At 43.7% G+C, this 25640-nt stretch overlaps 1 protein-coding gene across 1 annotated transcript in view; it reads left to right on the top strand.

The window, feature by feature from the left end:
• The window catches only part of LOC144681562 (sodium-coupled neutral amino acid transporter 3-like), a 142812-nt gene that overhangs the window by 28609 nt on the left and 88563 nt on the right, over positions 1-25640 (top strand). Inside the window, exons 2-4 of the mRNA XM_078543245.1 lie at positions 19270-19422; positions 24128-24215; positions 24400-24515. Of these exons, the coding sequence (XP_078399371.1) occupies positions 19313-19422; positions 24128-24215; positions 24400-24515 (314 nt within the window). The 5' untranslated portion in view covers positions 19270-19312. The remainder of the gene's footprint in view (positions 1-19269; positions 19423-24127; positions 24216-24399; positions 24516-25640) is intronic.

Here is a 25640-nt window from a genome sequence, read left to right on the forward strand (position 1 = left end):
CCAATGCACAATTGCCCACCAACGTGCCTGGATCTGCGCTGGTGCTTGGTTCAGTGAGAGGGTGTGATGGGGGTGCATCTGTCCACGGCTCCTCCTTGGGTGTCAAGGGAGGGTCCTCGGGGCATCATGACGATGGTGCATCTGAAGGAGGAAGAGAATATGTCAGTTGATAACATCATAACAAAGTGACTGTGCTTGCATGACGGTTGCTTGTCACAATGGACAACGGCCTCATTGAGGCATTGTGATTGGATGAGCAATGGGGATTCTTGATTTGAAATTCTCATTGGAGATGCCACGACCCTCCATCTCTTCCACACTCCCCCAGTCTCTCACCTGTCCACTGGACTCTTACCTTCCTCTGAGACCCCTTCCTCTCTCCGACCTGTGGACCTTGCTCCACACTCGCATTCCATGCTGAGGGCGTCCAACTCTAACTTTTAAAGGATCAGGAGGTTGGCCAGCACACTGCCTGTTCGTATGCACTCCAGCGCATTATGGCTTCCCTTCTCCTGTACGGACAAAAGTGCATTCATTAATCCATCCTTTGCCTGCAACAGCATACCAATCTGGCCCCCAAACCCCAGGAGACCTAGGTTGAGGTGCCCATCAGTTTGGCACAGCTCACCCTTGTGCACACCCAAGGCAAACGGCATATCTCCCAGCCTTGGTCGGTGCAGTGCATCTCACTCCTCTGAGCGCCACGAAGAATAGCCACTCTCCAAGACGTCTATACACAGTTCCATGCCAAGTTGGTACTCACCCTTGCGGAGTGCAGATCATTGAACCTTTTCCGGCATTGAATCGATGTTCGGCATACAACATCATACCCGCTCACCTGGGCAGCCGCCTCCATCCAAGCCCTCTTGGTCTGGTGGGATGGCCTCTTCTTGCCATTCCGCGGCATGAGGATCTCACACTGAGCACTCACTGCCGCCATGAGAGCACGCAGGTAGTTGTCAGACGTGTGCAAAAATGGGGAGTTAATATTATCACAGAAGCTCCTTAATTTATTATAGGGTAAAATCATTCTCAACTAGGAAGGAGTGCAGGGGATTAACCATACAAGTTTAATAGCAGCTGCACAATCACAATTGCATGTGTCACATAGTTAAACAATTTTCCACACAATGAACTGATATGATCGGGTAGATAGGGAGCATCTATTTCCACTGGTGGGGGAGTCTAGAACAAGGGGGAATATCATTTAAATTAGCGCTAGGCCATTCAGGGATAATGACAGGAAGAACCTCTTCACACAAAGTCTAGTGGAAATCTGGAATTCTCTTCCTCAAAAAGCTGTTGGAGGTGAGGTCAGTTGAAAAACTGAGTTTTGATAGGGCAAGGGATTTGTAGCAAAGGCAGATAAATGGGAGTTGAGGTATAGATCAGCCATGATCTAACTGTATTAATGAAACAGGCCGGAGAGATAGCAACAGCCTTGTCTTGTTCCTATGACCCCCATCTCCGACCCATGCTATCATGAAGCATGGCTGCCCACAGAGAGCGCCAGATCCCTGAATTTACCCCATAAGTCAGTATGTCGGAGGCAAAGCATTTAAGAAGTTTTTCACTGACGCCCCCCCTCTAACCTCCAACTTCGCTTTCCAGAAGTAACTGAGCAGAAACATTTGGAGTGGAAGAAAACCTAGCAAGGGTTGATCGGGAATTAATCTACAAACAATGGGGCAATGTGGTGAAAGTGTATTTTGATAGAAGCAATCAGCAGGCGTAAGTTACAGCACTTTCTTTGTAGAAAAGTGATCAGTGAACAAGTGGAATGTGAAGCACCTTAGAAGTCGCAAAACTTAGCCCAGTCCAGAACCTAACAGATAAGAAAAACATTAATGGGAAGTATTGACATGATGATAGGCAGCTCAAGGCCAAAATAAAGGTCACGGCTTTTGCTGGCACAGGTAGGAAAATCTATTTTATGTTTAACGTATTTTGAAGGAGAAATGCAAGTAAACAAAACTTTAGGCAGAGAGTTGTTAGCAAATGTCAGTTCAGCTCAAAGCCGGTGTCAGTTAGAGTTCCAGAGAAAAGTAGGGGAAAGGAAACATCAGCACTCTGCTGCTCAAATATTCAGCCACACATAGCGGCCTCTGTTCCCAAAGCTTAAATCCGGAGAGAGAATTTTAGATGTGAAGGAGTACAAATCAAAGGCCGAAACTTGATTGAGGGGTTCACTTGGGAAATCCATCAATCCTGCCTTCCCAGCAGGGAAGCTGAAATCAAAGGGAGCTTGAGTTGGAGACGGAACCATTAATTCTCTGATTGGTGCTTTGACCAAATGTGACTCCCCACTCGGAATGTCGGATCACTGAACTTAGCTAGAACTTCATAAAAATTACGGCACAGAAATCAGGCCATTTGTTCTAACTAGTCTATGCCAGCGCTAATGCTCCACATGAGCCTCCTCCTAACTTACTTCATCTACCCGATCAGCATAACTTTCTATTCCTTTCTCCCTCATGCGTTTATCTAGCTTTCCCCTAAATGTATTTATGTTATTCACCTCCATGCAGCAGCAGGTTCCACATTCTAACCCCCACTCTCTGGGTAAAAATGTTTCTGCTGAAATCCTTTTTGGACTTATGAGTGAGATTTATGACATGTAGTTTTAGATTCCCCATAAGTGGAAACACCATCTCTACATTTACTCTACCAAACATCTTCAAACTGTTAAAGACCTGTATTATATTACCTCATTCTTTCATAGAGAAAAAGTCCCAGCCTCTTCATTCTTACCTGACAATTAGAACCTCTCAGCTTGGTATCATCTTTATAGATCTTTTAGAACTTTCCAGTGCGTCTATATGTGTTTTTTTTAACAATCTGGAGACCAGAACTATGTACCATACTTGAACTGTGATCTAACAAATGTTCTATATTTAGTTTAACATGTTATGCCATATAGAATAATGGATAGCTTTGAATGAGCTAGAAGGAATACTCCCTCGGAAGGGTAACTTCGATTATATATGAGAACATAAAAATATGAGGAACTGGAACAGGAGTAGGCCATTCGGCCCTTCAAGCCAGCCCTGCCATTCTGTATAATCATACCAGTCTTCTACCTCAATTCCACTTGCTTGTACTAAGATCATGTCCCATGTATCCAAAAATCTGTCAATCTCTGTCCTGAATATGTTCTACGACTGAACATCCACTGTTCTCTGGGGCAGAGAGTTCCAAAGATCCACAACCCTTTGAACAAAGAAATTTTTCCTCATCTCAGTCCTAAATGGCTGACCTCTTATTCTGAGATTATGATGGTTAGACTCCCCAGCCAGTGTCTACTATATCAAAAACGTGATATGTTTCATTGAGATCACCTCTCATTCTTTTCAATGCATAGAGGCCCATTCTATTCAATCTCTACTCATAGGACAATCCCTTCATCCCAGGGATCAGTCTAGTGAACATTTGCTGCATTCCTTCCAAGGCTAGTTCGTTCCTTAGCGAGGGAGATCAAAGCTGTACACAGTACGCCAGGTGTGGACTCACCAAGTCCTTATACAATAGCAGTAAGATTTATTCACTCATACTCCAATCGCTTTGTAAGAAAGGCTAACATACTATTTGTTTCCCTAATTGCTTGCTGTGTCTGCATGTTAACTTCCTGTGATTTGTGTACAAGGACACCCAGATTCCTGTGAAAACTATTTCCCAGTCTCTGAAATTTTAAAAAATATTCCGGTGAGGGGCAGGAGGTTTAGGGGGGATGTGAGGAAAAACTTTTTTACCCAGACGGTGGTGACGGTCTGGAATGCGCTGCGTGGGAGGGTGGTGGAGGCGGGTTGCCTCACATCCTTTAAAATGTACCTGGATGAGCACTTGGCACGTCATAACATTCAAGTCTATGGGCCAAGTGCTGGTAAATGGGATTAGGTAGGTAGGTCAGGTGTTTCTCACGTGTCGGTGCAGACTCGATGGGCCGAAGGGCCTCTTCTGCACTGTGTGATTCTGTGATTCTATTTTTCCTTCCAAAGTGGATAACTTCACATTTCCCATGATATTTGCCATGTTCTTGCCCACTCACTTAACCTGTCTGTATCCCGCTACAGCCTCCTTGCATTCTCCTCAGATTACTTTCTCATCTAACTTTGCAGCATCAGCAAACTTAAACTTGATTTCTTTGTCTAAGTTATTAATGTCCAATGTCCAAAATCCCGCACCCTCGGGACCAAGCGCTTGCCGGGTTTCGGATTTTCCCAGACTTTGGATAATAGGTAGCCCCCGTTCAGCAATTTAAAACAGAGCAAATATCAGCTCACTGGAAAAGCAAAAACATATAGATTACCAACCAACTCCTTCACACAGACTTCTCAAGGAGAAACAACTGATTTCTGATCCTATCCCCTGAAAGTGCCCGGAATGTTGCAGTCGCAAGTATGGAGAATCCCCAACTCCCCGCCTGTGGAACAGGCAGCTTTATGTCCAGAGAATAGGGAGGGCTAGAGTGGGGAGACAGATCTTAAATGGACTCAGGTCCTGTGTGTACACAGCATTCGCTGATTCCGTCCTCTGGGATCAGCACGAGAATGACCTTTTCATTCCCGCACTTACTCTGCTCCAAGAGCAGCACCTAGATCTCTCAAGAGAAAATGATAAACCATTTGATGATTAATTTAATTTACCAGCTGTAAAACTCTTCATAGAGTTATCATTAATGCACCAGTGTAGACTAGGCATTTATGAAATCAAAGGATTTTGAATATTTTCAAAAATGTCTGGTTTATGGACAATTCCCTTTTCAGACAGCCATATTTTGGATGTCTGACATGTAGATTATAAATAGCTGAGGCCCCAGTATCAACCCTTGTCGTACCTCACTAGTTAGAGTGTGCCAATGTGAAAATGACCTGCTTATTTCGACTCCCTGTTTTCTGTCTGTTAACCAATCCTCTATCCATGCTAATATATTACCCCAATCCATGAGCCCTTAATTTTGTGTAATAACCTTTTGTCTGCCATTTTATAAAATGCTTTTTGAAAATTCAAACATACCGCATCCACTGGCTCGCTCTTATTCCCTCTGCTAGTTACAGCCTCAAAAAAACTCCAGCGGGATTGTCAAACATGATTTCCCTTTCAGAAATCTGTGTTGACTCTGCCTAATCGTATGATTCTCTAAGTGGTCTGTTACCACATCCCTGATAATAGATTCTAGCATTTTCCTTACCATTGACATCAGGCTAACTGGCTTATACGTCACTATTTTCTCTCTCCCTCCTTTCTTGAGTAATGGGTTACATTTGCAACCTTCTAATCCATGGGGACTGTTCTAGAATCCAGGGAATACCTGGAATATCAAAATCAATGCATCCACTATGTTTGTAACTACCTCGTTTTAAACCCTAGGATACAACAACAACCTATGTTTATATATTTGTTGTTTAGTTGTTGATGCAGACCATCAGGTCCAGGCGATTTGTTGACATTAAGTTTGATTAATTTCTGTAGTATTATTTCTTTACTATTAATAATATGCCTAAGTTCCTCATTTCCACTAGACTTTTGGTTCCCCACTATTTCTGGACTTTTTTTTGTATCTTCTACTGTGAAGACAGGTACAAAGTATTTGTCTGATGCCTCTGCCATTTCCTCCTTCCCCATTATAATTTCTCCTGTCTGTACCTGTATGGGATCCATGTATACTTCGCAAATCTCTTCCTTTTTACATACCAGTAGGAACTTTTACAATCTGTTTCTATGTCTCTTCATGATTACTATCAGATTTTATTTTATCTCTCTTTATCAACTCCTTTGCTGAATTCTAAATTCCTCCCAATCCTCAGGTTTACCACTCTTTTTGTCAACATTTATGAGCCTCTTCCATTAATCTTGTACCATTTTTAACTTCTCTTAATAATCACCTAATTGATGGATGTGCACAGAATAATGGTGCCAAGGAACTGTGGCTTTATCCTACACTTCAGACGTCAGAATACAGTAAGAGAAAGAGAAGTTTGAGTTCTAAAAACCATATGCAGCTATTGGCTAGTTGAGAGCCTTGAAAACAACCCTTAGCAATTGTTTGTAGTACGTACTTGAGATGGAGTGGAGCATACATCCTCCAAAGCAATGGATCGTACAATCAGGGTTATGACTTGTAACTCTCCATGATCACATTGCTGAGATCAGGAGCTCATCATCTGTGGAATTGCAATTCTCCCACCCCTCCCCCCCACTCTCACCATGATTGAATAATTTTATAATGTATATTCTCAAACACAACATCCATAAATTCAGCACAGGAATGTAACAAAAGCCAACTTTGATTGAAGGCAACTTTGGCCTAAAGTATTCTGCTTTTATTAATTATTTTGCTGTGGAATGAGAGCCAGCTCCACAAACACCTCCTGTAGCTTTTGCTAACTCTTGCTCAACTACTACAGTACAACCTATTGGCAGCACATTTACATTTAACCTTTCATGCTTCATTTCTTGGCATCCAGCTCCCAGCTGCAGTAATGGACCTGATGACCATGTAAGGGAATAAGGACCATGGGTTTATTATGGTGCCATATAGCACCAGAGTTGGTTCCATGGAGTCTTAAGATGTGGATTATAATGCTGCTGAGGCAAGGTCAGAAATGTTCATCATTTGAGGGGGGAGCAGGAGGTGGAAATGGAAAGTCAGTTAATAACAGGTTACTCACTGACATCTCACAGAGGGTGGATGAAGATCAGAGTTAGTAGGCACGTTAACAATTTTCTTTCCTACACACAGTTAGTATGTGCTCTAGGAAATTCTGGAAAAGGAGGAGAGAAAACCTGAAAATAGAGAGACACATAGCCTCACAGAGGAATGAAAGTTCTTTTGCAATCTTCACTGTTCTACAATTCAATCCCATTCATTGAAGAAGTTCTCTATCTTATTGAGAGTCAAATTTTCAGATTCCCTTAAATGCTGCTACCTTAACTCTAACCTTAACAATGACAAGCTAGAAAGTTGGGAATGGGAAGGGAAAGGGAGGTGCACTGATCTAGCAGAAGCTGGTGAGATGGTGAACAAAAGGAAGGTCTCTGATAGGGTGGAAGGCAGAAGAGATTAAATGGCAAAAGAATTGATGGTGCAGGGCTAAAGGGAGTGGTAATGGGGCAAGTAAAGAAACAAAAGATGTGTCTGGAGGAGGTATAAATGGCAGAACCATGAACAACTGCTGCCCATAAAGAGAAAAATAAGGAAGAGAAATCAAAATAGCAAAGAAAAAAGAAAGAAAATGGGGCCGATGTCACAATCTGAAATTGCTGAACTCAATGTTGAGTCTATTAAGTGCATCATCAATGGGTGAGGTGCTGGTTCTCGAACTTACGTTGAATGCCATCTGTTCATTTTCTCAAAACCTGCTACATCTCCAACTTCTCCCAGTTCAGATGAAAGATCATCAAGCTGAAAAATTAACTCTGTTTCTCCCCACAGACGCTGCCAGACCTGCCGAATATTTCCAGCATATTTTGTTTTTATTTCTATATTATTTGCACCTGCAGTATTTTGCTTTTGTAACTCAACTTTTAATTAGTCAAGGGGGCTTTGGCTCAGCACTTGCTTGTTGGCATCCCTCCATCTGCAAGAAATAATGGGAATGCAGCCTTCGAATTTGGTGAGACCATCTGCTGCACTTCTTTTGATAGCTGAACAAGCTGATTCTGGAAAGGCAAAGCCTGCCACAAGTGCTGCACATGAGGCCGTCCCTTGCTGGTGGTGTGGGATGATCTCTGCTGCCGCCTTGTTTGCAGAGCTTCTGAAACCACATGTCACCATTTGCATTGATCGTCAGCTAGAGTTTCCCACTTGCCATGATTGGTGTGGAGGACTTTCATGTCTCTTTTGACAGCATTCTTGAATTGGAGCTTTACGCACCCTGCTGGTTTCTTGGCATGGGCAACCTCCCGATATAGCATACCCTTGGGGATGTGGCCATTTTCCATCGTATGCACATGTTCAAGCCAACAAAGCCTTCTTTGCTTGATTAGATCTAGCGCGCTTGGCATGTTTGCCCTAGAACAGACTGCTTCAGGGCTGACTTTGTCTTTCCATATGATGCCAGGGATGCATTGTAGACACTGGAGATGCAAGTTATTGAGTCTTTTCTCTTGATAGGTGTAAGTTGTCCAGGCTTCGCTGCCACACAGCAATGTGCTGATGGACCTTATAGATAAGCATCTTGGTCCTGGGGATGTTTTTGTTGTTTTCCCATTCCATTCTGTTAATTGGCCGAAGCTGGTGGCTGCCTCTCCAAAACAAACACAGAAACAGAAATACCTGGAAAAACTCAGCAGGTCTGGCAACATCGGCGGAGAAGAGCACAGTTGACGTTTCGAGTCCTCATGACCCTTCAACACAACTAAGTAAAAATAGGAAAGGGGTGAAATATAAGCTGGTTCAAAGTTGAGGGGGGGGAGGGGGGTTGTTGGGACAAGAAGCCAGTAATAGGTGGAGATAACCAAAAGATGTCACAGATGAAAGGACAAAGAGGTGTTGAAGGTGGTGATACTATCGAAAAGAATGTGCTAATTAAGAGTAGACAGCAAGAAAAACAAGGTACAGATAGCTCTAGTGGGGGTGGGGTGGGGGGAAGGAATACTAAAAAGGCTAAAAGGTAGAAATAAACAATGGGTGGAAATACGTTTAAAAATAATGGAAATAGGTGGGAAAAGAAAAATCTATATAAATTATTGGAAAAAACAAAAAGGAGGGGGAAGAAACGGAAAGTGGGTGGGGATGGAGGAGAGAGTTCATGATCTAAAATTGTTGAACTCAACATTCAGTCCAGAAGGCTGTAAAGTGCCTAGTCAGAAGATGAGGTTCCTCCAGTTTGCGTTGAGCTTCACTGGAACAATGCAGCAAGCCAAGGACAGACATGTGGGCGTGAGAGCAGGGTGGAGCATTGAAGTGGCAAGCGACAGGGAGGTCTGGGTAATGCTTGCGGACAGACCGAAGGTGTTCTGCAAAGTGGTCACCCAGTCTGCGTTTGGTCTCTCCAATGTAGAGGAAACCACATTGGGAGCAACGTATGCCGTAGACTAAGTTGAGGGAAGTGCAAGTGAAATGCTGCTTCACTTGAAAGGAGTGTTTGGCCCCTTGGATGGTGAGGAGAGAGGAAGTGAAGAGGCAGGTGTTGCACCTTCTGCGGTTGCATGGGAAGGTGCCGTGGGAGGGGGTTGAGGAGTAGGGGGTGATGGAGGAGTGGACCAGGATGTCACGGAGGGAACGATCCCTACGGAATGTCGCCAGAGGGGGTGAAGGGAAGATTTGTTTGGTGGTGGCATCATGCTGGAGTTGGCGGAAATGGCGGAGGATGATACTTTGAATGCAGAGGCTGGTGGGGTGATAAGTGAGGACAAGGGGGACCCTATCATGTTTCTGGGAGGGAGGAGAAGGCGTGAGGGCGGATGCGCAGGAGATGGGCCGGACACGGTTGAGGGCCCTGTCAACCACCATGGGTGGAAAACCTCGGTTAAGGAAGAAGGAGGACATGTCAGAGGAACTGTTTTTGAAAGTGGCATCATCAGAACAGATGCGACGGAGGCGAAGGAACTGAGAGAATGGGATGGAGTCCTTACAGGAAGCGGGGTGTGAGGAGCTGTAGTCGAGGTAGCTGTGGGAGTCAGTAGGTTTGTAATGGATATTGGTGGACAGTCTATCACCAGAAATTGAGGCAGAGAGGTCAAGGAAGGGAAGGGAAGTGTCAGAGATGGACCATGTGAAAATGATGGAGGGGTGGAGATTGGAAGCAAAATTAATAAATTTTTCCAGGTCCCGACGAGAGCATGAAGCTGCATCGAAGTAATCATCGATGTACCGGAGAAAGAGTTGTGGGAGGGGGCCGGAGTAGGACTGGAACAAAGAATGTTCTTTTGTCTGTGACATCTTTTGGTTATCTCCACCTATTACTGGCTTCTTGTCCCAACAACCCCCCCGCCACTTTGAACCAGCTTATATTTCACCCCTTTCCTATTTTTAATTAGTTCTGTTGAAGGGTCATGAGGACTCGAAACGTCAACTGTGCTCTTCTCCGCCGATGCTGCCAGACCTGCTGAGTTTTTCCAGATATTTCTGTTTCTGTGTTTGTTTTGGATTTCCAGCATCCGCAGTTCTTTGCTTTTATCGCTGCCTTTCCAATGTGTGCACTGAGCTCTTCGTCAAGAGACAGGTTGTCTGTCACCGTAGACCCAAGGAAGCAGAATTTGCTGACTGCTTCCAGTGGTGTGTTGTTGAGTCTGATCACAGGCGGCGACACAACAACCTGTCCCATAACTACAGTTTTCTTGACACCGATGATGAGGGAGAACATGATACAGACATGGGATGGACGATCCATGAACCTTAGGAGCTGGCCTTCTGCCTGGGCAACTAGTGCGGCATCATCAACATACAGAAGCTCTCTGATCAGGACATGCCGCACTTTTGGCTTCCAGTCTTGCAGTATTTTGCTTTTGTAGCTCAACTCTTAATTGGTCAATGAGGCCTTGCCTCAGCGCTTGCTTGTAGCGACATGCTAACATCCCAACATGTCCATGACACCAACTATTGTTCCACCTTTCCCAGCATGGCACTACTGTAAAACTGTGAGACATTGTTTTATGATGAACCCATAACATAGACCATTTTTAAATTACTAACTTTTTAGGCTTTGCTGACTTTAGCAGCCTCGTAATGAACTCCCAGCCATTTATCATTCTCTATGCTTTGTGTTAAGTTTTGAGTTGAATGGTACGTAAATAGGATTTGAATGCATTGTCCAACTATCACATCTGACCTCTGTATGTTCACCGTGATGCAACACATTTGAAAATTATATTTATGTTATAAACCTTATAAGTTATGCAGTCCACCAGGTGTAAGTATCACAGTATCTTTACAGTGCAGAAGGAGGCCATTCGGCCCATCGAGTCTGCACTGGCTCTCTGAAAGAGCATTCCACCTCCCCTGCCTTATCCCCGTAACCTTGCACATTCTCTCTTTTCAGGGGCAGGATCTTCCGGTTGGCGAATGGGGACTGGACCCGCTCGCCGACACGTAAAATGACCCGGGATGACGTCGAGTGGAACTCCCAACGTCACCCCGTGTCGTTTGCATTTTCAGGTCGGCAGGGGCACGGCTGAGCCAGCTGTGCTCTCGCTGACCTGTCAACGGCCTATTGATGCCATTGAGAAACTAATTAAAATCATTAATGGACCTGCCCGTCCAGCCTTAAGTTTGGCGGGCAGGCTGGGAGCCCTGGTGGGCTTCAGAAAAAGCATGAAACCTCATCCACGGGCGGGATGAGGTTTCATGAGGGTATTTAAATCTTTAATAAAAGTTTCAGTTAAAGTTATGGACGTGTCCCAACTCATGTGACTCTGTCACATGAGGGGACATTACAGGAAAATTTTTCTATCATTTGCATTGCAAATTATAATTTGGAGCCGATCTCCTTAAGGCAGCCCTTAGCCTCAGGGAGATCAGTGCGCTCTTTCGCGCGCATGCAGCTGAGAGAATCCCCTCCTCCCGCCCGCACAGGGAGCGCATAGCGCTTCATGGCGGACGTCACGCTGGGTGGGCCTTAATTGGCCCGCCCACGTAAAATGGTGCTGCGCCCCCAACTGGGGGCGCCGATTGGAGGTGCGCCTGCTTCTGCACTACCCTCCCGATGGGGGGAAAATTTTTCCCCAGGTAGCAATCCAATTCCCTTTTGAATAACTAGATCGAACCTGCCTCCACCACCCTTTCAGGTAGTTTGTTCTAGACTCCAGCCACCATCTGGTATCATATATTTAAGGAGATTAAAGCCAAGAGAAAAACAGAAAACCAGCCAAGTACAGATTTAAAGTAGATATCAATTGGCTGTAATTCTTATAACGTGTTGTTCTGATACATAGGTATGAGTGTGAAATCCAAAGGGTTGTTGGCCTTTAAATCTAAGGTGTCTAATCGGAGCATGAAATAGAGAGGGACTGCAGCTGAAAGCATTTTAGTTGGTCCAGTTTGTGCTCCTTGAACTGAGGAATTCTCTACAGTGCACAGATCCAAGTTTTATGCAAAGGAAGACCCACTCGCTATCATAGGTCAGTGATACGCCAACTTGTTACAAAGAGCAGCAAGTCCATGTCTAAACACATGTTGGCATCCAAAAGGACCTTTGCTGGATGGCCAAGCAAACAATGGTTAGAATAAAGTTGGAGAGAGATTCCAGTCCCTCAGTAACATTTCCCTGTACTTACATGCCACTGCCCACCTCTCTTGTGCAAGCTCAGATACGTAGCTGTTATTCGAAAGTAACTGCTGTGTTGTATGTGAAAGAGACACTGGGCAGAATTGTCCCAGATTTGCACTAAGTACGGTATCAGATGTGAGAAAGGTTTTACCCGCCAGTCGCAAAGGAGGGTTTTCACACCACATCTGCTTCCCACCTCATTAATTATGCAGCCACAGCAAACATGCCGTCTCGCTGGAGGGTGGCTGCCGATTGGTCTGCCACGCCGTCACCTCACCGCTTCCTCATGCTGGGCGCCATATTTAAACTGCAGCCACACACTTGCAGCCCAGGACTGCTTTGGTGAAGACATGGCCCCAAAAGCCAAGAAGAGTGCAGCCGCTGATTCAGTGACGCATCCCTGGGATGCCTTCTGGATGCTGTGGAGGCCCGCCACGATGTCCTCTACCCCCGCTCTGGCCTCAGGAGGCCCATCAGTCTCACCACTCCGGCACTGAAACAACTCTGGCTGACCTGGTAGTCATAGGATACATGGAAACGTGCTATTCAGCCCATGTCATCATTTACCTCCCGAATGAACAAATATTCCGAATCACATTTACCCACCTATTTCGAGCACCTTTTCATCTTCTTTTGCTTCATTTTCTCCTATCTAATCTTCAATGTTGACCTGGTTTCTACTTCAGCTACTACCCCTGGATGTGAATTCAACAACCTCAAACACTTCCCTCCTGCCTTTTGTGTTAAATTCCCTACATTTAATCTGGTTGTTAAAGAGTGATGATGGTGTAGTGGTAATGTCACTGGACTAGTAATCCAGAAGACCCAAGCTAATGTTCTGGGGGTACGGGTTCAAATCCCATCAGGGCAGTTAGTGGAATTTAAATTCAGTTAATAAATCTGGAATGTAAAGCTAGTCTCAGTAATGGTGACCATGACAACTATCATTGGTTGTTATAAAAACCCACCTGGCTCACTAATGCCCTTTAGGGAAAGAAATCTGCCATCCTTACCCAGAATGGCCTACTTGTGACTCCAGCAATGTGATTGACTCTTAACTGCTCTCTAAAATGGCCTAAGGAGCCAAGGGCAATTAGGGATGGGCAGCAAATGCTGGTCTTCAGTGATGTCCACATTCCATGAAAGAATAAAGTCTACTTCTGTCTTCCAAGTTTCATCCTTCCATAACTTTAAACACCCTACCTTGTTATAATGAAAAAAATCCCCAGTTAATCAAGTCTTTCTTTGTATCTGTATTTCATCATACCAGGCAGCATCCTAGTGAATCTGCACTGTGCCTTCCCCTAATATCCTCCCTATAGTATGGAGCTCAGTACTGCACACATTAGTCTGATTGAGTTTTTATTGGGTTTACTATCATTACCTTGTGACTTTTAAATTCTAGATAACGTGATAAAACCTAGAATTTCACTAGACTTTTTATGGCTTTATCAAGCTGAGATGCTGCCTTCAATAACCTGTGAAGCTGTACCTAGAAAATCCTGCTCTTCTCCAGCATCAAGCCTCCTTTCATCACACTTAGTGACATTGAATTCCATGTCGTAATCGTTTCCCCACCTTTTGCAGCTTCCTTTGGTCTTCCAAAAAATTAACTATACTTCTTACTATGGTACCATTTGCAAATTTCAGGAGCACTCCCTCTATGGGCATATAGTACAGAAGTGGCCGAGAACTGTGGGACACCACTACTTGAACAACCTGAAAAACTGTCCTTAACCCTTACCCTCCATTTTCTCCTTCTCACCCAAGTTTTAATCCTGTTTGCTATCCTCCCCTGATATCATACCCCTTAATCTGCTCTAGTAACCTTTTAAGCAATATCTTGTCAGAGATTTCACTAAAGCCCACGTATACTACATCCACAGCATTTAGCTCATCTACCACCTCACAAAGAATTCAATAAGGTTCATCAAGCACAATCATCTCTTTAAAAATCTATACATGAAAAAAAATCCAACAGGCTATTGAAACTAGCTTGTTTTTGTGTTATCTTGAGTACAGGGAAGAGGAAGATTGCAGCACCATCGTGTATGATAATATTTGCTCAGTTATGAGGGAAATCTATGCTGAGATTTATATGTCTATAACATGGGACCAATTTAACTTTAGTGGGGGTGCAAAACTGACAATAGCAAATTAACCACTGGTTATACACCCTTGAGGAGGACTTGTGGCACAGTGGGTTGATTCCCTGCCTCTGGGCCAGCAGCTTTGGGTTCGAGTACAGCTCTGGGACTTGATGGCCATAGAAGGTGTTTTTATACCATGGCCAAACAGGTTGATTGTCAACATGTAACTCCTTCCAATATGCCTATGGCAGGTGGTATGAGTGAGACAGTCACCTGCTCAGCCATGCTTGATGTTGGAGTGGCGCTCCTTAAGCTATAGCCTCTGGCGACTTGTTCCAGGAAAAACTAGCTATGGAAATGGACATAAGAATGTACTTTGTCTGCCTCATGTGTCATTAGACATGAGAAAGACTCTAAGTCTAAAAACTCTTTCCCTTTCCAACATTGGAAAGAAAAGCTCTGCCAAGTGTATAATGGGTGGTCAATTCACTACTCATTTTGTGCCCTGCCAACATCGAAGTTTACCCTCAGAGTGTCTTAGTTTTTCCCAATCTCATTTTTCCTCCAACAATGTCACCAACTAAGAGGACCTGGTGGTTAGTCTACCTCCTGGCTTCTGCCAATGCCACTTTGGATCTAACTTCTAAGAAGCTAAAGGAATGCCTTCTGGTGACTCACCGGTCATTTCCTTTTTGATTTTTCTCTCAATCGGAGATCTTCAGTCAGGGGTAATTTCAGAGCTTAAGCAGAACTTCAGAGAGGTAAATACTCAGCCAATCACTATGTAGGGCAGTCACTGATCTGGACTAACTATCAATCCATTGAGTCCTGTCAGCTGATTCCACCCCCATTACTTACTTGAAATATTGCATGTGAAATCGAAATAGATCCAAACTCCAACAATTTAGTTTTCCTGTCCCCTCCACCCTCTTCTAGAAGTCCTAAGCTCTGGCCGAAACTGCTTGAGCTGTCCCTTTACCATAGAATTAGTGTGCAGCATAGCAAGCCTGGAGCGGTCGAGAAAATAATTGCCTGGATTTTAAATTAAGGCTGAGGCTATCAGCACTTATTGATATTAAAGCCTGAATTAGTCGGTAACTTTTGGAGATTGCAGGAAATTGCGGCCCGAGTTTCACTGCTCCTTCAAAGCTTCCTTATACTGGTGTCTTGCTGAAAGACCCTACATTGAAACACATGGAACTGCGTCAGGTTGCTGGGCTTATGTGATGATACCCACTAAGTTTGCCAAAAAAAGTTAGGGTTTGTCCATTCCAGTGTAAGTACATTTTTAAAGGTGTGGTAGGTTTTAATTACGACCAAACACACTCTCTGGCCCTGAAAATTAACTTTTATAAGTGTGAAGACTCATCCTTTTGTACTATTTTCAAAAAATAAAAAATATTATTTTTTTAAACTTTTTCTTTCTGTCTCTAATTCTATCTTTCTTCCCTCTCTTTGTTTTGCTGACTGCATCTGATCCGACATTTAATTCAATATTAGTGAATATTGGTGGGGGGGATATAAGTTGGGGGAAGGGAAGGGTAAAACTCCAAGAAGTATGACTAATGGGAAACAAAGCAGCAGGTTAGCGTATGGAGGGGTGGATTCAACTTCATGGAAAATTATGAAAAAACTGAAAAGAAAGGAGAGCCCAGGAGAGGCTATTAAAGTCTGCAGAACACAAAATAGGACAGAGTGTTTGGAAAGGGCTAGGAATCTAACTTCAAGCACATCAGATAAAGGGACAATGAGAAAGGGGACGGGAAATACAGGGCTGAAGGTGTTGTATCTGAATGCACGCAGTATACGAAATAAGGTAAATGAGCTTGTGGCGCAGATTGAAATTGGCAGGTATGATGTGGTGGGCATCACGGAGACATGGCTGCAAGGGGATCAGGACTGGGAGCGAAATATCCAAGGATTTACATCCTATCGAAAAGATAGGCAGTTTGCCAGAGTCGGTGGGGTTGCTTTGTTAGTAAGAAATGAAATTAAATCGATAGCAAGAAATGATGTAGGGTCAGATGATGTAGAATCTGTGTGGGTAGAGTTGAGGAACCGCAAAGGTAAAGAAACCATAATGGGAGTTATGTACAGGCCTCCGAACAGTAGTCAGGATGTGGGGCACAAGATATACCAGGAGATAGAAAAGGTGTGTAAGAAAGGCAAGGTTACAGTGGTCATGGGGGATTTCAATATGCAGGTTGACTGGGAAAATCAGGTTGGTAGTGTATCCCAAGAAAAGGAATTTGTGGAATGTCTACGAGATGGCTTTTTGGAGCAGCTTGTGGTGGAGCCCGCTAGGGAACAGGCAATTCTAGATTTAGTGATGTGTAATGAGGCAGATTTGATAAGGGAGCTTAAGGTGAAGGAACCCTTAGGAGGAAGTGACCATAATATGATAGAATTTACCCTGCAATTTGAGAGGAAAAAGCTGGAATCAGATGTAACGGTATTACAGTTAAATAAAGGCAACTACAGAGGCATGAGGGAGGAGCTGGCCAGAATTGACTGGGAGATGACCCTAGCAGGAAAGACAGTGGAACAGCAATGGCAGGAGTTTCTGGGAGTAATTTGGGAGACACAGCAAAAATTCATCCCTAGGAAGAAGAAGCATACTAAAGGAAGGACGAGGCAACCATGGCTGACAAGGGAAGTCAGGGACAGCATAAGGGCTAAAGAGAAAGCAGACAATGCAGTGAAGAGCAGTGGGAAACCAGGGGATTGGGAAGCCTACAAAGACCAACAGAGGACAACTAAAAAAGAAATAAGGAGGGAGAAGATTAAATATGAGGATAAACTAGCCAGTAATATAAAAGAAGATTGCAAGAGTTTTTTTAGATATATAAAGGATAAGAGAGAGGCAAAAGTGGACATTGGGCGGCTGGAAAATGACACTGGAGAAGTAGTAGTGGGGAACAAAGAAATGGCGGAGGAACTGAATAGGTACTTTGCGTCAGTCTTCACGGTGGAAGACACGAGTGACATCCCCAAAGTTCAAGAGAGTCGGGGGGGGCAAAGATGAGTATGGTGGCCATTACCAAGGAGAAGGTGCTAGGAAAACTGAAAGGTCTGAAGGTGGATAAATCACCTGGACCAGATGGATTACACCCCAGAGTTCTGAAGGAGATAGCTGAAGAGATAGTGGAGGCGTTAGTGGTGATCTTTCAGGAATCACTGGAGTCAGGGAGGGTCCCAGAGGACTGGAAAATCGCTAATGTAACCCCCCTGTTTAAGAAGGGAGTGAGGCAAAAGGCGGGAAATTACAGGCCAATTAGCCTGACCTTGGTCATTGGTAAGATTTTAGAGTCCGTTATTAAGGATGAGATTTCAGAATACTTGGAAGTGCATGGTAAAATAGGGCAAAGTCAGCATGGTTTCATCAAGGGGAGGTCATGCCTGACAAATCTGTTAGAATTCTTTGAGGAGGTAACGAGTAGGTTAGACAAAGGAGAGCCAATGGATGTTATCTACTTGGACTTCCAGAAGGCCTTTGACAAGGTGCCGCACAGGAGGCTGCTCAGTAAGATAAGGGCCCATGGTGTTAGAGGCAAGGTAGTAGCATGGATAGAAGATTGGCTGTCTGGCAGGAGGCAGAGAGTGGGGATAAGGGGGTCCATCTCAGGATGGCGGCCGGTGACTAGTGGAGTTCCGCAGGGGTCAGTGTTGGGACCACAACTTTTCACTTTATACATTAATGATCTAGATGAAGGAACTGAGAGCATCCTGGCTAAGTTTGCAGATGATACAAAGATAGGTGGAGGGACAGGTAGTATTGAGGAGGCGGGGAGGCTGCAGAAGGATTTGGACAGGTTAGGAGAATGGGCAAAGAAGTGGCAGATGGAATACAACGTGGGGAAGTATGAGGTCATGCACTTTGGTAGGAAGAATAGAGGCGTAGACTATTTTCTAAATGGGGAGAGAATTCAGAAATCTGGAGTGCAAAGGGACTTGGGACTCCTAGTCCAGGATTCTCTTAAGGTTAACTTGCAGGTTGAGTTGGTAGTTAGGAAGGCAAATGCAATGTTGGCATTTATTTCAAGAGGACTAGAATATAAAAGCAGTGATGTGCTGCTGAGGCTTTATAAGGCTCTGGTCAGACCACATTTAGAATATTGTGAGCAATTTTGGGCCCCGTTTCTCAGGAAGGATGTGCTGGCCCTGGAGAGGGTCCAGAGGAGGTTCACGAGAACGATCCCAGGCATGAAAGGCTTAACATATGAGGAACGTTTGAGGACTCTGGGTCTATACTCGATGGAATTTAGAAGGATGAGGGGGGATCTGATTGAAACTTACAGAATACTGAAAGGCCTGGATAGAGTGGACGTGGGGAAGATGTTTCCATTAGTAGGAGAGACTAGGACCCGAGGGCACAGCCTCAGAGTAAAGGGAAGACCTTTTAGAACAGAGATGAGGAGAAACTTCTTTAGCCAGAGAGTGATGAATCTATGGAATTCATTGCCACAGAAGGCTGTGGAGGCCAGGTCATTGTGTATATTTAAGACCGAGATAGATAAGTTCTTGATTGGTAAGGGGATCAAAGGTTACGGGGAGAAGGCAAGAGAATGGGGTTGAGAAACTTATCAGCCATGATTGAATGGCGGAGCAGACTCGATGGGCCGAATGGCCTAATTTCTGCTCCTATGTCTTATGGTCTTATGGTCTAATATTCTAGCTAACACTTCCTGGTTCAGACTCTGTGCTGCTCAGTAAGAAACCTTCAATCTGATTGGCTAAGATGATGCTTCGCCTGTTCATATAGGTCTCTAATACCCTGTAGAGGCTGCTGCATTGAAATGGCTTTGCACTCACAGATAGTTCCAGTGTAAAACAACAGTGGGCAAATATAAGTGTAAAGTATGCTTGGTACCACTTGCTTGCTGCTGAGAGCCAAATCTGGCCCAATGAGAAATAAAGATCACATTTGACAATATATTTTTCTAAATGTTTTCATTTTTTTGTATTTGCAGTACTAGTAATTTCCACGCGTGTTTGGACAACAAGCGGAGTAACATGGAGTGCGTTCAGGTGGCCAAAGAGGCTGAAATGGTGGAAATTATTCCAAATGGCAATCATGTGGAAGATCTGACTGTACCAATCAAAATGCCACCTGAGGAGGACAGGTAAGTGATGGCAGCTGAATACTGTTGGCTCAAATAGGTTTGTTATTTTCGCAAAAAAATGGCCGCAGGTTCTGGAAGTTCTTATTGCTGGTGATGAGACATGTGCATGGTTGCCGTAGCAACACAATGGCCTTTTATGCCCAATTAAAACAATAATTGGAAGTTATTCTAGATAATATCTCCACTCGCTGTTTCCCCTGGCCTCCCCAATGTCAAGCATCATGCCTGGCTGAGAGTGTAGCTTGCTCCCAGCCATCTGTCAAATCAAACAGAAGGCGAATCAAACCTGTCTCCTCCTGAAGCCATCCGGAGAGCAGGGTGACATCACAGAATGACTCACCTCACTGCTCTTCCCCCTGCTTTACTCCTGCAGTTGGGAGAGGACTGAAGTGATGCTGGCAGCCTAAGCTAAGTGAAGGTGCTTTACGTTTTAATGCCAGCACAGAAACACGGAGGTAAATGGAGGTTGGCTCTTGCTGATGTGCAGCCAACATAGGCTCAGTTTTTTTTCTGTTTTCTTGATAATTTAGGCCCTATTTTAACTTAACCCGAGCAGCAGAAATGTAGGAGCTCTGGGGTTAAAATTACTGTGTGTCACTTACTTTCCCCTCTAGCTCCACTGCCATATTCACTGGGACCTTCCACTATGCATCATCAGTGCTTGCCTAAATCAGGAGGAAGCCTCATTACTATGTCCTGCAACATAAGTAAGACCCTGATGCAATTTAGAGGGAAAAGGCCTTAAAGAGGAAATGGCTCCAAAAACATACGTAAGAAATTATCATGGTGGAGTAGGAATTCTTCTCTGTGCTCCACAGCAGTAATAGGTGACACTGCTTGCTGCCCTGGGCTCTCTTCCCTGCCTCCCTCCTTGGGAATTGCTCCCGCCACTCCCCAGAACTACCTCCTGTCATCTGGGTGTGGTTCAGAGCTGGCCGAATTTTTGCCAGTCCTGAGCTGAAGGTGGCGCCCAGTCAGGCCTGCTGCCAGCAGGAATGGAGGGGCATTCTGCCCATTGTCCACCCACTCCATGCCTGGAGTTATTCTCTCCTTTAGATATAGGAATATATTTCTCAGATGAGTGGTAATTGGACCAGTCTGTTTTAGACTCCTCTAGAGTATCGTTCTGCATGTGTCTCCAGCCCCAAGCATCAGTCAGCCTCTGATATGCATAGCTCTTGTCATTATTTTAGGATCTCCAAGTGAGATATCTTAACTGCTAACATCTTTGCTGCACTGGGCTTTAATGATTTCTTTACTTAGAGTCAATTGGTTTGGAAACAGAATAATTCCTAGAGACCAGTTCAGAAATCATTTAGTGACAGTAGAACACACCAGACATTCCCATTTCCTTCTTGAGAGCTACATCCTTTTTGCTTTTACTCCAGAAAATCCTTTGCGTATTTATTTTGGAAGGTGTTATTATAAATACGGTAAATGAGCCAAAGCTAAAATTGACATATTTTGTTGCTCTATTTTTAGGTTCACTGCATAAACATTTATTCTTGCCCCTCAGAAATGACACACTTGTGGAAATGTCTCCTTATAAACTCGTTTTTAAAAGCAATCAATTCTGCTTCTGTTAATTTGACTTGGGGCCTATGGATTCCTGCCTTTCAATTGCTGGTGCAACTCTCCCACTCCAGAATGTGACTGAGAAAGACACAGGAAAGAAATTGGAAGGTGCCTGAGTGTTCGGTTCTGGACTCCTTATTAATTTTACTTCTCATAACTTAAAAGTTCTCAGCCCCAACCCAAAATATATTGGCCCTCAAATTGCAAAGTAGGGTACTAGCATAGCAATCCTTAATACATTTGTGTGCCTTTCTGCTCCTTTTCCCTTGTGTCATGAAGATATTAATGTATATAATATTATTGGAAAATATTTTTCCAATAAAATAGAGGTTTAGTCTGTGGGTGTGTCTTAATTGGATTAAAGCCAATTAGTCTGGGTGCTTTGATGTGCACTAATTTTGATGTGTAAGGGAGATAGCGTGTATTTGCATTTTTTGAATAGAACATTCAAGAAGTGGGATGAAAACTGGCACCTACCTAGCTGATACCAAGCAATATGCTTATATTACTAATAAAATTGGTACTATGAAAGGGGTTTTATTATTAGAAGAGGCTGGTGATACAATGAGAATTTACATTCCATGAGCGGTTCTACATATAACTTCAGCAGTTTTGTGTGTGTAGAGCAGAGGTAATGTGAGATCAAAAGGTAGCTGTAATCCTCCAACTGTCTCCACAGGAACCAAAGTGAAAAGAACCTCATTTTGAATTCGTAAGGTGAAAATGCTTTGCCTGGTGTTTGGTTAAGTCAATGGGTTGCTGTTGCCTCAATGGAGATTAGTTTGGGAATTTCTTAAAAGTTATGATGGTAGTAATTTGGAGCCATGTGTACATATATTTTAACCTGTGCAAATTAATAAAACATTTCATTTAGTTTAATGTAAAACCTCGAGAACTAATGGTCTGATTCCTGAATTTAGAGTCGCATCTCAAACATAACACTTAAAATTATAGGTTAGATAGTTGTTCAAAGTTTCCCTCTGGGATTTTTAAATAACTCAGCTGTACCAAGATGTGACTTAATGGTAGCAAGTTCACCTCTGATTCACAAGGTCGTGGGTTCAAATCCTGCTCCAATGACTTGAGCACAAAATCTAGGCTGATTCTCCAGTGCAGTGCTGAGGGAGTATGGCATTGTCAGAGGTGTCATCTTTCAGATGAGATGTTAAACCAAGGTCTCCCAGAAGTATGCAAAAGATTCCAAAGTACTAGTTGAATAAGAGTAGTGGAATTCATTCTGGCCAACATTTATCCTACAAAATTTAAAAACAGATTATCTGGTCATCATTAGAGTGCTGTTTGTAGGATCCTGCTGTGTGTAATGTCCCTACAGTGATTACACCTGAAAAATACTTAATTGGAGGCTAAGTGATTAGGGACATCGTGAGGTCATGAAAGGTGCTATATAAATGCAATTTCTTTCCTTTATTGGCAGTATTAATCCATTTAAAACAAATAGGCTAAGGCCTCCACGAGGATAGTGCAGGGAGGAATTTCAGAGTGAGTATTCATAAGCTAGTATCCTAAGATTCAGGGTCATAGTGTTTACTGTACGTCTTCACCATTCTCCCACCCCCAATCCCCAAAAAATAACACAAGGAGGTTTATGGTTGGATCGTTGATTGGTATCAGGAGCCTGTTCAATTTGGCTCTCATGATACATAGGCCAGTTCCCAGCGGTATAAGTGCAATGCAGTGGATGCTGCTGGCTCAACCACTATAGAAACTCGCCATGGAAACGGAATTCGGGAGAGGTGTTTAACCGGTGACTGAGCAGATATTGTGCATCTTAACAGAGTCAGAACGACTCCCATAATTTTTTTTGCACAATTTTGTCAAATGCCACCATATGGCAAGTGTTTTTTTCCTTAAGTTCACTTGCCTTTTTATTTGCAAAGTTAGTTTGAGAGTATATTTTTCAGGCAGACAGGCGAATATTTTATCATTTTAGGGGATTAGTTTCTCATTTAGAATTTTCATGTATGTGAAGATTTAAAGAAATTAGAGATGGAGTAGAAAATGCTCCCCTCCCTTTAAGGGTGGAATTACATTATCCCTTCCATTCTGGGCATAGGGAGTATTCAGTTAGAGGTGTCACTTGAGGGAGCAGCTTATTTTCAGCAAAGTACCATCCCTCCCACAACATGCACATCTGATGTTCCTCATTAGGCAGGGTAGCTAAATATTCAGGTGTAAGATTCTCTCAGAGTAAGAGCGCGGATTGACCAATGTGGTCAGTCGGCCATGACTGACTCCAGACCCACAGCAACGTGGTTGACTCTTGGCTCTTCACAGCCTTCTGAAATGGCCTAACAAGCCACTCAGTTCAAGGGCAATTAGAGATGGGAAACAAATGCTGGCCTTGCCAGTGACGTCAACATCCCATGAACAAATAAAGAAAAAACTACTCAATAGCCATCAATGGTATTGTATCTGTAGTGGCTTGCTCATTTCTCAGCAAGAACTTTACTGAAGGAATGTCATATTACTAAAAGTAAACCTCTAATTTAATTTATTTCCCCTTCTACTCTTTGAAATTTTTTTTTTATTCATTCATGGGACATGGCTAGGCCAGCATTTATTACCCTAATTGCCCTAGTTCAGAGGACAGTCAAGAGTCAACCACATTGCTGTGGATCTGGAGTCACATGTAGGCCAGATGAGGTAAGGTCAGCAGATTTCCTTCCCTAACGGACATTCGTGAACCAGATGGGTTTTTACAACAATTGACGGTGGTTTCATGGTCACCATCAGACTTTTAATTCCAGATTCTTTTAGGGAATTCAAATTTCACCATCTGCCATGGTGGAATTCGAACCTAGGTCAATACCCGGGCCTCTGAAATACTAGTCCAGTGACAATACCACTATGTCACTGCCTTCCCCTGAAACAGAAGCTGAAATTTTCCAGCCGCGCACGCTGGCTGGATCTTCTGGTGAATGGAGATTTCAATGGCTCACCTGTGGGCTCTCCCACTGGAAAATTCCAGCCAAAGAGTCAGATACCCCCTCCATTACATGGGGATGAAAAGCAATGGAGGTAGGGGTGAGGTGAAGCTAGGATTAAATAACCATTGCAGAAACTTTACATTTATGCACACTTCATTCTTATTTCTCTCCATCCAACCAAGGTATGAAGAAAATGAAGGAAACTCAGCTGAGTGCGATGAATTCCTGCCTCATTCAGATAATGAGAAGAAACCTACTCGATTCACAGATGTAAGTTGTTTTGTTATTTGTGAAGTAAGATTTGTTCCTCAATTGGAGAAAGTGCTGAATTTAGTCAATTGGATCAGAGCAGAACTTAGGTCCTCAAATGAATGATTGGCAATTCTGAGAGTTAATCATTCGACCTTTTCTAGCCTCCCTGGTTTTCGGTGTTTAAAGACTTTTCTCGTTGCAGTTTGAAGGGAAAACCTCATTTGGAATGTCAGTATTCAACCTGAGCAATGCTATCATGGGCAGTGGCATCCTGGGTCTGGCGTATGCGATGGCCAACACGGGCATTGTCCTTTTCCTGTAAGTACACCTTTTATCTATTTTAATCAGTCACCTTTCTCTCCCCTTCCATGCTTTGGCCGTGCAGCATCCACGAAAGAGGGAACAGGCCATTCATAGAGTCACAGAATGGCTATGGCACAGAAGGAGGTCATTCGGCCTGTCATGTCCATGCTGACTCTCTGTAAAGCAATTCAGCCAGCCCCATTCACACACCTTATCCCTATTGCCCTGCAAGGTTATTTCCCTCAAGTGCCCACCCCCTGGTTCCTTTTGAAATTATTTGCGATCTCCACTTCCACCACCTTCGTAGGCAGCGTGTTCCAGGTTATTACCACTTGCTGCATAAATAAGTTCTTCCTCACATCTCCCCTGCATCTCTTGCCCAAAAACTTAAATGTGTGAGCACTAGTTCTTGTGCCATCAGCTAATAGGAACAGCTTTTCTTTAGCTACTCTATAAAAAACCTGTCATAATCTTGTGCACCCTTAACAATTCTCCCCTCTATCTTCTTTGCTCTGAGGAGAACAGCCCCAACTTTTCCTATTTAACCTTGAATTAAAATCCCTCATCCCTTAAACCATTCTGGTAAATCTCCTCTATAACCTCTCAAGAGCCTTCACAAGCTCCCTAAAGTGTGGTGACCAGAGCTGGTCACCTTAGTTGTGGCCTAACCAGAGTTTTACAGCATTGCCCACTGTTAGGCACCTGTCTGTTCTATTCTTTGACTGGCTGTTAAGAAATGTGTCAGGATAGCCTGGAATGACTTCCCTCTTGCTTTCTCCCCTCCCTCCTTTTGGAGAAGTGGTTTTCCCCAAAACTTTGAACCACAGTCAACAACTCACTCTCCGGTGAATCACAGGCACAAGCACATACTCCACCAATGTGTAACCCAATATCTGGAGCTGCTATATTGTAAAATGTTGAATTCTAGAAATAGTCCATGGGCTGCAGTTTGGACATTCTTCCTCCACATCAGTTGTGGATGATGAGAGAAGTACAGTGATGGTGCCATTGCCTTGTCTGTACGACCATTTGGGGTTGGCAACTAGAAGAACCCAAGCAAACTTGAATTGTCCGTATGCGTTGAAATTTGGAATTTTGGTGCTTGTTCATCTTTTTGCTGGCAGTGCCACACACCACAAA

Source organism: Cetorhinus maximus, chromosome 6 (assembly GCF_964194155.1).
Source record: "Cetorhinus maximus chromosome 6, sCetMax3.hap1.1, whole genome shotgun sequence".
In the NCBI taxonomy this organism is placed as follows: domain Eukaryota; kingdom Metazoa; phylum Chordata; class Chondrichthyes; order Lamniformes; family Cetorhinidae; genus Cetorhinus; species Cetorhinus maximus.